The 14,511-nt window shown below is 36.3% G+C and overlaps 1 protein-coding gene across 1 annotated transcript; it reads right to left on the bottom strand.

Annotated features, from left to right (window-relative positions):
* Positions 1-2,363: 2,363 nt before the first annotated feature.
* Positions 2,364-9,453, bottom strand: HELRODRAFT_85597 (hypothetical protein; the record flags this gene model as incomplete). The annotated part of the gene is made up of 14 exons (XM_009026369.1): positions 2,364-2,846; positions 3,283-3,459; positions 3,716-3,784; positions 4,255-4,327; positions 4,529-4,707; positions 5,180-5,324; positions 5,627-5,757; positions 5,947-6,140; positions 6,538-6,812; positions 7,424-7,557; positions 7,797-7,971; positions 8,410-8,507; positions 8,757-8,894; positions 9,205-9,453. Coding segments are annotated over 14 exons (2,520 nt in total), but the record flags the coding sequence as incomplete, so codon positions are not given.
* Positions 9,454-14,511: the final 5,058 nt, after the last annotated feature.

Genomic DNA, 14,511 nt, shown 5'->3' with positions numbered 1-14,511 from the left:
CAAAGAAGTGACGTGATGGTTTAGTTAATTCGAATTTTCGATAAGTGCAATTGCGCATCTTTTTAAGATTTATAATCTAAAATAAATATCGAATCTGACGCTTTGAGAGGTTTGTACGCCATTTTTTTTCAGATTTTAATTTTAATAAATTATAATATAAATAATAAACAGTGAGCAATATTGTAATTATTTTTTATTTATAAGGGACGGCTCATCAAAAATGTCACTCGTTTGTGGGAATATATAGGCTTTGCCAACCCCCCCCCCCTGTCAAAAAAGGACAGCCCCTTCCCAATCAAAATTTGAAAAAAATATTTAACTTTTTAATCGTCAAAAGATAATAATACTTGAAATAATTTTTCAAATCAAATTTTTAGTTTGGCATGCAGTTTGAAAGAAAAACAAAGAAATTAATGAAAATTTGTTCATGACAAACAAACTCTATGAATCATAATTGTTTGGTGAATAAATACATTTTTGAGGATTTATATTTATAGTTAATTTTATTCATTCATTCATTCGTTCATTCATTCGCTCATTCATTCACGCAGTCATTAATTCATCCATTAATTCCATTATTCAGTTAATTTTACCTAAAAACTTTAAATCAATGTGGTCATTCAATGCTTCTTACTCATATATAGCTAAACCGTCATTCATTCGTTCGTTCAATCGTTCATTCTTTCGTTCACTCGTTCGATCATTCATTCCTTTAGTCGTGCCTATATCAATTCATTCATTCATCTATTATTATTATTATTATTATCATTATTATTATTATTATTATCATTATTATTATTATTATTATTATTATTGTTATTATTATTATTATTTAGAAGAACACCCGTTACACAAGACACACATAAAGTAAGGCACTGCGTTTAAAAGGTTAAAAAATGCCTGTAAAAGTACAACTACCACATAAGTAAGACTGGCTTTTAAGTAACACGCACAAACATACACGCACACACACGCACACACACACATACATACACGCTCACACACATACACGCACGCACACAAAAAAACACACACACGCTAAAGTACTGACACGTAAACACACACACACATACACACACACTCACTCACTCACTCACTTGCAAGCACACACAAATAGACATACACACATCCTAAAACTAATGTGTAGGCAAAATCATTACAAAGATAGTTGGATTGTGGTGAAAAGGAAAACAAATAAGTAAGAGGCACTATAATTAAATGAATTATGATGACGATGACGATGACGATAATGATGATTACGACGATGATGATGATAATGATGATGATGAAAAAACATTAAATACACCTGATAAAGTTGAATGTGATGATGATTTCAAACGTAATAATGATCATTTTGATGGTATTCATGTATAGTAATAGTAAAAGATTTGGATTTTTTTAATTATATATATATATATATATAGAGAGAGAGAGAGAGAAGAGGGAGGGAGAGAGTAAATAGAGAGAACGAAAGAATAAAGCAAATGAAAGAATAGAACTAATCACAATTATAAATGATGCAGCTAAATCAATGAATCAATCTATATAAACACATTTGTATTGATGTTAAGAGAACAATTGTATGTTCAAAAATGAAAATAACAAATCCATAAATAATAATAATAATAATAACTATAATAATATTAATTATAATTTTATTATTATTATTATTTTTCTTTTTCATTGTTGGTGGCTTCGGCCGCGGCTCTCATGTCGAAGTATTTGCTAGGATCATCGACGATTGATGACCTGATGGAGTAAATGAATGAATGAATGATTAATTGAATGAATGAATGAATGAATGAATTGCGGAATAGAAGAATGAATGATTGTTTGAATGAACGAATAAATGAAAGATTGATTGAATGAATGAAGGAAAAAAAATAGATGAACGGAGGAATGGACAAATCAGAATATAGAAAATGATTGTATATATGGGTACTGGATGGATTATTGTAGGGGTGGGCAAACTACGACCCACAAAGCTATTTTATGCGAAGCCTTGCTTGCCAAAAGAAGGAAGTCAGCCAGACGTTATGATCAAAAAAGGAGCCAGAAATCTTAAAAAAATTCTCCCTAGGGTCGAAAAAATTTGCTATTGAAGTACATAAGCGGCCCTTCAAAGATTAAATAGTTCTCAATGCGGCCCTCACAGCAAAAAGTTTGCCCGCCCCTGGATTATTGGATGACTAAATATACAGGGAAATATATAGAATTATAAATGATTGAATGAATGAATGAATGAATGAATGAAAGAAAGAGAGAAAATGGATAAAAATCGGAAACAGAAACAAATACCTCGTTCTGCTTCTCCTCCTCTGAACGTCAGCCACGTTTATCGAGACGTAATCTGGTTTCTTTTTCTAAAAATTCAATAACTTGGCGATCACCATCGTCATCTTCATCATCATCAATACTATCACCATCATTATCATTATACAAATCATCATCATCGATATCATCATCGTCATCATTATCATCATACTAATAGTGGTAGTAGTAGTAGCAGTAGTAGTAGTAGTAGTAAAAAAAGAAGAAGAAGAAGTAGGAATTGTAGCAATAGTTATAAAAGTTATAGTGGTAGTAGAAGACGTAGTAGTTGTAGTAGTAATAGTAGTAGTTTTAGTAGCAGTAGTAGTTGTAGTGGTAATAGTAGTAGTAGTGGTAATAGCAGAACTAGTAGCCATAGTAGCAGCAGTAGTTACCTCCTTATCATCGTTTTCTGCAAAGGGACGATCCTCTTGCTCTCTCCTAATTTCCTCTGGCAACAAGTGGTCAAGCCAGTAAAGATCGCTCTGTGTGAAGACGTAGTCCAGCAATTTGCGGGCTGCCATGAGGGCTATCAGCTATGGGATGTGGGGATTTTGTGGTGATTTTTGTGGTGTTTTTTGTTGTGGTCTTTGTGGTGTTTTTGTTGTTAGTTTTGATGATGTTATACTGGTTTAAGCCATGGCTATTTATAAATGCTCCTCGTTGATTACTTGTGGACTGTTAAATTTGGTTTTGAGTGAGGTGTTGTTTGGTTTTATGGTGTTTATGTTGATTTTGGTGATATTTTGATCGTTCTCTTTTAATGCTGTAGCAGTCGCCATTTAGTAGCTTCATAGCCATCTTCATCGATTTCACCCTTAATTAACTAACTAATTAATAAATTAACTGACAGTAATTTTCAACTATTAATAATAATAATTCTCAAAAAAAAACCAATCACCGACTAAATAAACATCGAAACCAACATGGCCACCACCAAACAAACGAAAAAAAAATCCCCAATCGACCAACCATAAGTGGGAAGGCAATGGCGATAGAGTGGATCTGCTTGACCGCCCACATGCCAGCGAAGCAGGTCAGCTGGAAGATAGTGAAAATGTGCACTCGTCTCGTCTTTACGTGGCGAAGGAAGACGTAATCCGGTTGGTGCTTAACTGGCATGAAGAGGATGGCGATTCTTTGGATGAACTGTTGGTGGTTGTGTCGTTGCGTGTTGTAGTCGGCGAATGTAGTGGTTCGATTTCATGTCTTTTTTGTCAGTAGTAGTATTTTTCCATCGGCGGCTAAATCGGCCCCTTAAATATTTTTCTCCACCGTCGTCGTCATCGTCGCCATTGTAAATCTCATTGTCATCATCACCTTCATCATTATCATAAACATCGTCATTATCATCATCATCATAAACATTGTCATCATCACCTTCATCGCCATCACCACTTCAAACCTGGACACCGTTCAGTGAAGTGATCCCCATGTAGAAGAAGACCCCATAGAGAACTGGCATCGGAATCAGCTAATTATAGTTTTATAATTTATGGGCCTAAAATCCAGCCATGAATATTCATAACAATGAATATATAATTAACATATGTCCGTAATCATTTGAATAAATTATTCAAAGGATGATTGTTAGCTTACAATGCGCGTTAATGAAGTGAGGTGTGGTGATGTATTGTAATGTTAAGCGGCATTCTAGTAATAAATTATGTTAATGAGGTTTAGGTTGCGGTAAATAAGGCTAAAATTGTAATATGTAATAGCTAACTACTATGCGATTGTTATTATAATTAAACAAGCCAGTGACACAGATGTACTAACAAATTAGACACGCCTCATTTAATTCCAGTGAAAATAAAATCAAATCAACTCGCCAAACAGATTATATCTGCGCTAATTTATGCTAATTAATTGCGGTACAAAGTAAAAAATTACATATAAATATCGGGTCAGTGATTATATGAATAAATTATGTTAATTAGCTACCCGTAAAACGACGGTGAGTAGTGTGGACAGACCAATCAGAAGATGGATCATGAAGCCCGTCACCCTTTGCTCCCTTTTGGCGGGAAAAGTAAAAAAAATTATAAAAATTAACTATCCCTCATCCAGTAGTGATAATAACTGTTATATAAAGTTAAATAAATTAAATATTAATAAATAATTTAATAATTGTCAACATAGCTTTGCTAAAAAATTTGTAAAAAAAAGTTTCAAAAAATGCAAAAACTAACTTACACACCACTTATCAAAAACTCACCTAACTCCAATGATCTGCGGTCTTTCGCCTGGAATCGAAACCTCGGACGTAACCATTAAACTCTGGACGTGTGTTATCGACCTTACCGTTGCGGCTACGAACCAAGGCAGACCGCACAGAGAGCATATGAAGATAAGGAAGCACAGTACAAATAAGTCTAAGTGGTAGCCGTGCCCTTTCTGGGTTTTTTTTAATTTTTATTTAAAACATTTAAATGGATATTTTGAAATAACGATTTTCATATGTTTAATATATTTACTTATTATTACGCATAATTATTCCGATAAATAATTTACTAAGAGTTGTGAAATCTATTGAATTTAAAAAATGTATTCCTACTAATGTTATAAAAATTATACTCGGAGGACTATTTTTAATTTTTTCATTTCGAGTTGTTCTTTTTTTATTTTATTTTTTTTTATGAAGAACATTTAAAACTGACAGGAGGAGACGGTATAGTGGTTATAACGTCTGGTCAGACGCTACCGTGCTGTGACCGAGTTCAAAAGCGAGAAGCCACCCACCTCACATACACAATGTAGGGTACGATGCGTTGCTTCACGCTTATAAGCTGTATGTATATTCTTGAGAAAACCTCTGATAGATTTAATAGGAGAGAATGACCATTGAAAATTATCTAAAAATGTTAACTTTGAGTTTATGTTCTTTTCTATTGATGATGACCGCAGTGATTTGCTGGTCGAGAAAGATGAGGATGGTGGCTAGTAGCGCAGGTACCAGACCCAGAGGCACCAGCCACCAGTGGGTCACGGAGAGGGGGTTGATTATCCAATTTCTGAGATTTGTTGGTTGAATGATTGTTTGGTTGGTCGATTGGTTGATCTATTAGTTGGTTGGTTAGTTGACTGATTAATTAGTTATATGTTTTATTTGCTGACTGAATGACTGAAATTGTGTGCAATAAATAAATCAATGAATTCTATATGCAATCAACCAACTACCCAATATTTAACTACTAATCAATAACAACTCTCAATCACCTAGCCAATCAACCAACCAGCCAACCAATAAACCAGCTAACCAACCAAGCAGCTGACCAATTAACCAGCTAACCAATTAACCAGCTAACCAACAAACCTATCTTCTCTCGTGTTGACAAATTTGGCGGGAACATTCAACTTCGGGGTGTTGATGCCAAATGCAAAATCAATAACTGTGAAAGTGACCACAGCCAGCAGCACTGCAAAGTCTGCAAACGTTGACCTAACCTATATGGTTTACATTTTTTTGAGTTTTGAGTTTAATTTTAAAATTTCATTCATTATTTATGAAAAAATGTATAAAATTCAACGCTAGTAAAATTAATTACATCACAATCGTCATAATTTAAATCACCCCTTCATCGTCATCCACATCATCATTTCATCGTCATCCACATCACTTGTTTGAACTCTGACCTTAGCCGGGAAAAACCTCCCATGTCTCATGGTCCTGAACATCATGGCAAATGAAAAAGTGCCAATAAAGAGCAGTACCGACAGAAAGAAAACATCGGAAACCGAACCGGTAACGGATTTAACGAAACAGGCCGATCCCGAAACTTCCCAACCATTCCTGAGGCATTGCTTCTCGGATAAGCAGTCTCTATTCACTTCGATTAGGTCACCGGGTAGGAAACAGAATCTAGGAAGTGGGTGATGCTCAATTTGAGGTGGAGTAGAGTTGGTGTTGTTGGAAAAAAGGATGCTCGGAGCGGTGACGGAAATGGAAGAAATGCTGTGTAGGAGTGAATCGGGAACGCTGTAGGAATAGCCATCAGTGCTGTTGTAATGGTACGTAGCGTTGGTGGAATCTGTTTTTATGATTGGTACAAATAAGTTGACGATATTTTTTAATAAATGGTCTTATCAATGTGACGTAACAAAATCAATCTCATTTTAATCAGAAAACATCATCTCGATCGCCATTTATTATCAGTTTAGCTTTTAGAGTTATTTTTATAATCAACAAAATTGTCATACCATTCTTCCAAAGACCATCTCCAAGACCAGCCAAACTCCCAGATTGATTACAATAACAGCGAAAATCCCCAGGTTCTCTAACAGTCCCGACGTGAACGGGATTGTGATGGTAAATCTCAAATATCTTCGTAAAGGCCTCGTAAATAAATATGACGGATATTAAGATGGCGAAGCTTTCTTCAGTGAATCTGGTGATGTAGCGGACGAGGAAGCTGAGGTCAAAGGCCACGATGAAGAGGAGTACCAACATGACCCAAAAGCCTATCCAGAAGCGGAAGGACATAAAATCGTAGCGGTTCTCGCTAAAGATTGCAAAAAAAAATTCAATCCAAAAATGATTTTAGGAGCGTTTAAATAATTTTATTTAGTATTGCTGCTGCTACTGCTGTTGTTGCGGCTGTTGTGGCTACTAAGGTGTGGCTACTACTATGTTGTCTACATCTAGGTACTATCGATTCACCAATCACGGGCAGCACTTTTGCAAAATTTTCATTTCGTAATAATAAACCCATCAACACTCACACTCGCGTTGAACATTTTTACAAAATTGAATTATTTTCTTCTCACAAAAATTTTCATGACGAAGATTCTATCAAGCGTTTGTTTACATTCACAATTAAATTTGAAACAATCAAATTATTTTACTTCAACCAAAGTTTTTATAGCAAAAGTCTCTATCGTCCCCTCTTATTAATTTCCACAGATATCAGTAACAACGAGTGCACAGCGTAAGTTAATACGTGTGAATGAACGCATAACAAACATTGCGTGGGATAAGCGGAAATCTCCTTGCGTGGGATAAGCGGAAATCTCCTTGCGTGGGATAAGCGGCTGCTACAAGCATCTTAATCAACCAATACCCAACCTCACTTCTACCATTACACCATTATATTTCTAAAAAAAAACAACCCACCGGCAGAGGTGGTAGAGTATAGATTCAAAGATGAGGAGAGGCCCAGTGGCTCCAACAATGGTCAGCGGCTGACCGGAAAATAGCGCGTACAACGTGCCGCACACGGCTCCCGATAACAGCGTTTCCATTGTTCCCTGGTGGTTAAGAAACATTTTCTAAAAAATTTTTCCGGCACGTTTAAAAAATTTGGTTGTGTATTACTACTACTGCTACTAGACTACTACTAATAATATTATTATTATTATTATTACAGCTGCTGCTGCTGCTGCTACTTCTACTGCTACTCTAGTAATAAAAATAATAAACTTGATCAAAATTGATATCAAAAGTTTTTAAGAATTTTCCAACAAATTTCACCAAAAAGTTTCCTCACCATATATCCGTCAGTTTTTTGCCCCATGAGGCCACCAAAGGTGACGATCGGGGTGATGCAGGCAAAGAAGAGAAAAATTGTTGACGCAATTGACTGCAGCGCAAGGGCGTCAGTTATGTCGGAAAGGTAGAACTTGTAGCGATTCTTTATATCTTGGATCAGACCTCCGCAGATTCTGTGGTTGGTTGTTTGGTTGGTTGGTTGGTTGGTTGACTGGCTGTTTGGTTTGTGGGTTGAATGGTTGATTGGTTGGTTTGTTTGCTGGTTGGCTGGTTGATTGATTGTTTTGGTTGTTGGTTGGATGATTAGTTGGTTGGTTGGTTGGTTTGTTGGTTTGTTTGTTTGTTGGTTGGCTGGTTGATTGATTGTTTTGGTTGTTGGTTGGATGGATAGATAGATAGTTGATAGGTTGTTTTCTAATTAGTTTGTCGATTGACGAATCAATCATTATATTAATTCACCGATAAGTTTATTCACAACACAAATCGTGTTGTATTTCTTTTTAAAACACTGGCATATTTTTTTTTGATTTTCAAAATTTGATTGTCAAAAATTAATTAATCATAACTGCTTAACACGAAACGAAAGAAGACCAGCCAATCAAGAAACGCACTTCCCGGTCCTTTCCAGAGACTTATCATCCGTGGCCCCCTCCTCCTGTTGGGGTGCCAGGGGACCAGTGGGCATTCGTTTCTGTACATCCAATCGGCTCTGTATTCTATCCTGATTGGTTGATCGGTTGGTTGGTTGGCGGGATTTTGTTAGATTTTGATTGGCGGTTGAGGGGTTCGTTCGTTGGCAATTTTTTAATTTTTAATTTTCAAATGAATGATTAATTGTAAGAATGAATATTTGAATGGATTAGTGAACAAATGAATGAACGAATGAATGAATGAACAAATGAACAAATGAATGAATAAACAGTTGCAAAATTATTTAGTTTTTTTTTACCATGGAAACAGTTTGCTTCGGCGGTTCAAGTCTTGTTGATGGTTCCCAGATACTTGGCGGAAGTACGGTGACGTCATCAATGAACTCATCGATGCCATTCACCAGGTCTTCTCTCGTCTTGGCGAGGTAGGCAACCTCTATGAACACCTGGTTGGTTGGTAGATTGGATGGTTGGTTGGCTGGTTGGTTGGTTGTTTGGCTGGTTGGTTGGTTGGCTGGATGGTTGGTTGGTTATTTGGCTGGTTGGTTGGTTGGCTGGTTGGTTGATTGGTTGGTTGATTGGTTGGTTGGTTGGTTGGTTGATTGGTTGATTGGTTGGTTGGTTGGTTGGTTGGTTAGTTGGTTGGTTGGTTCATCATCATCTTTATTTTCATTGTCATCAGAATCATCATTATTTCTACAATCATCACTACCACCATTTCCATCATCATTCTCATCATCATCCTCATCTGCAAACCTTGTCGCACAACAACGTGCCCATAGTCCTGCCAATCTCCTGAAACTCCCAAATATTCGATTCCTTGGTGGACCCGAGCAAGATGAAAACAAATTTTGTAGGCACGGCGACTTCTACGAGGTCGGCCATAATGGAGGATTTCCGCATCCGACAGAATATGGCCAGGGGATTGGTCAAGTAGTCCACTTGCCCGATTAGGATACTGGCGGATTCGCATCCTTCCGGTAATTTCTTCTTGAGGTGCTTGTTTGGCTGTAGGGGTTTTTATCATAATCGCCATCACAATCCTTAACATCATCATCATTGCCATCATTATCATCGTCGTCGTCGTCGTCATCACCGCCACCAAAGACAATGGATAGTTTTATAATTTCACAGTAGATCACCCGATTTACGTCGAATTTTACCAGTCCATGGAAATTAAGCGCTAGAGAAATCGTGGTGGGAAATAATTGGTGATGATGATCATGATGTTATTCATGATGATGATGATGATGATAATGATGATGATGATGAAGACGACCGACGACAATGATGGCATTTTAAAAAAATCAAAATGGTCTGGCGGTATTTTTTGTAGAAAACTTTTCTGACTTATTTAGTTTATTTAACCTGTTCATACACACACACACACACACACACACACACACACCACTTAGACAGACCTACACGCACACAGACGCACACACAGTCGTTTGATGTTCATGTATTCAAATTAGGCACTTAATACTAGCAAGGTTCAAAAGGCCGCGTAAGAAAAAAAATATACAAATTTAAATATGGAATGAGCTGACATTTTGTTGTTAGATTATTCAGACAGAGGTGACATAGGCATGACGATGATGACGACGACGACGACGATGATGATAATAATGATAATTATGATGATGATGAAGATAATGATACTAATTATGATGATGATGAAGATGATGATTGTGAACATGATGATGGTGATGATGACGATGTTTTGCATTTTGTTTTGTTCATTTGTTAAAGTTTTTTAAGCCATTTTATTAATTTATTTATAAATTTAATTATTTCACTGTTCACTTGTCTTTCGTTCATTTGCTCGTTCGTTTATTCATCCATTCATCAATTCATTCGTTCTTTTATTCATGCATTTATGCATTCATTCATTTCTTTTGTTTAACTTTTGACTCTGGGGAATTTTAGGGCAGAATAGTAATTTTTATATACTTTCAATTGATTTAATACAGTTAGTTATTGATCATTCGATTTAATTACTTAACCAGTCAATTGATTCAATTAAAATCAGTTTACCAGTCAATTAATTCAATTAAAATCAGTTTATCAGACAATTAATTCAACTAGTTTAGTAAACAAGTCAATTAATCAGTCAATTAATTCAAATCAATAATAATTACTCAATGATCCGTGTGAATGTGTTTAACGCAAGATGACATCGTCGTAAATGTTCAGTCAAACGCATACTTTTTAACACATAAACAAGAGAGAGAGAGAGAGAGAGAGAGAGAGAGAGAGAGAGAGAGAGAGAGAGACAAACAGACAGAGAGAGAAAGAAAGAAAGAGAGAGAGAGACACAGAACGAGAGAGAAAGGAATGAACAGAAATAGAGAGTAAAAAAAAAAAAAGAAAGAAAAAAATTGAGACTTTACATAAGTAGGCTTAATAACAATTAGCCGAACGTAATCAATAAACTGGACTTACACACACGTCACATGCATGTGCACATATTTAAAAAATGCAATCACCCACACACACACACACACACACACACACACACACACACACACACACACACGTATAAACACACAAAGATAAACACACACACACATACACACACATACACGTATAAACACACAAAGATAAACACACACACACGTGTACAAGCACGCAAAAAAACAATCATACACACATTCACACAGAGATACACACACACGTATGTGAACACTGAGACACACTCACAAACAGAGAGAAAGAAAGAGAGAGAAAGAGAGAGAGAGAGAGAGAGAGCCAGGTAGATACCTTATAAGGTTCCAGATTATCAGGGGTGACCCCAGCGGGGTAGCTGTTGTAGACCATGGCAATGTCCCTGCCATCCCCACTTCTCCGGCGGAGGAAGGCCTTCTTCTTTTTTTCGGCGCTATCTTCCTCTGGTTTGGCTTTCATTCTTTTGAAGAGACTTTCCCCTATTTAGGGATTTATTCATTTCTCTAAATTGCTGTTCACAAATGTAAGATTACAAACACTTAAAAAAGTTGGATGGATATATTTTAAGGCCTGGCACCTCGAAACTGTTAAATCTTATTTTGTCTTTTGGGTTCAATTATTTGTTTTTTATCCGAACTTTGTTCGGACCTGAGACTTTGAAGTAAACTACTTTGGAATAACCAACTTCGAAATAAACAATTTTGAAATAACCAACTTTGAAATAACCAACTTCGAAATAGCCAACCTTCATTCGATATAAGCGACCTGCCCTTCCGATCAAATTGTTTGATGGTGGTTGATGAGGACTTGCCCGCGGACTTCCGGTGCTGATGCTTGTGGGGTAGTTTGATGGTGTCTCTGATAAGGATGGGGAGGTTGCTGCTGTGGAACTGTTCGTCCGCTTGTAAGGCCTCCATCAAAGCGTCTGATGAATCAGTCGGTCCGTCAGTTGGTTGGTCAGTTGGTTGGTCAGTTGGTTGGTCAGTTGGTTGGTCAGTTGGTCGGTCAGTTGGTCGGTCAGTTGGTCGGTTAGTTGGTCGGTCAGTTGGTCGGTCAGTTAGTTGGTCAGTTGAGTGAGTTTGTTAATTGGTTGGTTGATTATTTAATTAGCCGCTCTGACCGGTACTGACTGTACCGGTTGGCTGATTTTACGAATCGTTTAATAAAATTAATTTTAAAAAATTATTCCCAAAAAGGGAGTTAATAAAAACATTAGAATTATCGTAAGAAAAATAAATTATTTATGAATAAAACATGGCTTAAATTCAGAATTATAATAATAATTAAAAAAATATTTGCAAATAAAATCAAAAAATAAATAAAAATTAAACGAAAAAAATCCGACCGGCGATCTCAAACTCTCCCCCAGTTTTGGTTTCAGCGTCAAGGACGACGGTGCACATTTTGTTGGCCATCAACTTCCTGATCTCAACCAGGGAGTGCATCTGGGTGGTGGGTATGTGGGGCTTGGACCATCTGTCCCCTACCTCCACTGTCTCTTCGTATTTCATCCATCTGTGTGTGTGTGTGCGTGTGCGTGTATGTGCGTGTGGTGTAGTGCGTGTGCGTGCGTGTGTGTGTGTGTGTGTGTGTGTGGTGTCGTGTGTGTGTGTGTGTGTGCGTGTGCGTGCCTGTGTGTGTGTGTGTGGTGTCGTGTGTGTGCGTGTGCGCGCGTTGGTATATATTGCAAATTTTATAATACATATTTTTGTTTTATTCACTCTCTTCTCATTATCTTTTTTTCTCTTTCTCTTTTTCTTTTCATCTCTCTCTCTCTCTCTCTCTTTCTTTTTCTCTCTCTCCCACAATTTTATCACTTTCTCTCTCCAATGTTATCAACTGCATCACTTTTTCTAAAAATTTTATGAACACATCTCAACCAGCAAACAACATATCTCAGTAAACTAGCCCCCCCAGCAAAAAACAACCCCCATGATCCACCAGCCCTTAACAACCGCCGACCAATGAGTCCTCGACAGCCCCAACAAACCTGGCCATCTCCTTCCAGCCCTGCTTCCTTTCTGGAAATCTAACAAGGACGTCCATCTGGATGAAGAGGTTGTGCGCGTTCAACTCCGCGCTTGGGTCGCCAAAATCCGACAGCAATCTACGTACCTGGTTGTCGATGACGACGATGGTGATGACGGTAATGATGATGATGATGATGGTGATGGTGATGATGATGGTGATGATGATGGTGATGATGATGGTGGTGATGATGGTGATGATGATGGTGATGATGATGGTGATGATGATGGTGATGATGATGGTGGTAATGATGGTGATGATGATGGTGATGATGATGGTGATGATGATGGTGATGATGATGGTGATGATGATGATGAAACCGAAGTAACAATAGCAACAAAATTAAAGATGATTGACAGAATGACAATGATAATAAATTGCATTATCTTCACTAAACACTGATGTTTAACCACATATACCATGGCTATATCATCATTATGATATCATAGCGATATCATTATTATTATATTATATCCTTATTTAACCATAATATAATTATTATTATATTACTGTTAATAATATAATTATTATTATATTATTATTATTATTTATGTTATGAATGATGATTGTCGATAATTTGGAATTTTTGAGAATTCAGCATAATTTTAGACGATTTAATTATTGCTGCAATAAATAAAAGTTTAACTGACTAGATCATCATCATCATCGTCGTCGTCGTCATCCTCATCATTATCATCATCATCTTCTTCTTCATCACCATCATCCTCACCATCACCATCACCATTATCATCATCGTCGTCGTCATCATTATCATTATCATCATCATCTTCTTCTTCTTCTTCATCACCATCACCATCATCATCTTCTTCATCGTCACTATCGTCGACTTCTTTTTCTCCATCATCATCATTATCATCACCTTCTTAACAAAAATCATCATCAGTATGTCAATCACGACAATCCTTATCAATTATGGTTGTTATTATTATTGTTATAATTATTATTATCATCATCGTTTTTATTATCATTATTTTTTTATTATTATTATCGTCATCATCATCGTCGTCGTCGTCACGTCACAGCTGATAAGCCAGTAAATAAATAAACTTGAGATATTTGGTCATTGAAGAAGAATTTTTTGCATTACTCAATTGATACTCAGTTTGGTTCGAAAAATATATTATCATTATTTCTATTACTATTATAATTATTATATATAATAATTATTATTATAATTATATATATATATAGAGAGAGAGAGAGAGAAAGCAAGAGAAAGAGAGAGAGAGAAATTGAGACAACAACAACAGATAACTAAAAGGATAGATAAGATGGAGAGAGAGAGAGAGAAAGAAAGAGAGAGAGAGAAAGAAAGAAAGATTAAAAGAAAGAAATTGACAATTGATAATTGTTCCTAAAAAGAGAGAGAAAAAAATAGAAAGAGAAAGAGAGAGAGAGAGAGAAAGGGAAAGGAAAAGAAAGGGAGAGAGAGAGAGAAGATAATAAATAATTTTATTTTATCACTACGACCACTTGAAATTTATGATTTCGAGAAAATAAATAAATAAAAAACTGCAGGTATACAAGAAGATTTGTGAGTGAGTGATAGAATGAATGAATGAATAA

This window comes from Helobdella robusta, assembly GCF_000326865.2.
Source record: "Helobdella robusta unplaced genomic scaffold HELROscaffold_47, whole genome shotgun sequence".
In the NCBI taxonomy this organism is placed as follows: Eukaryota; Metazoa; Annelida; class Clitellata; order Rhynchobdellida; family Glossiphoniidae; genus Helobdella; species Helobdella robusta.
This window is presented reverse-complemented; position numbering and strand designations above follow the sequence as displayed.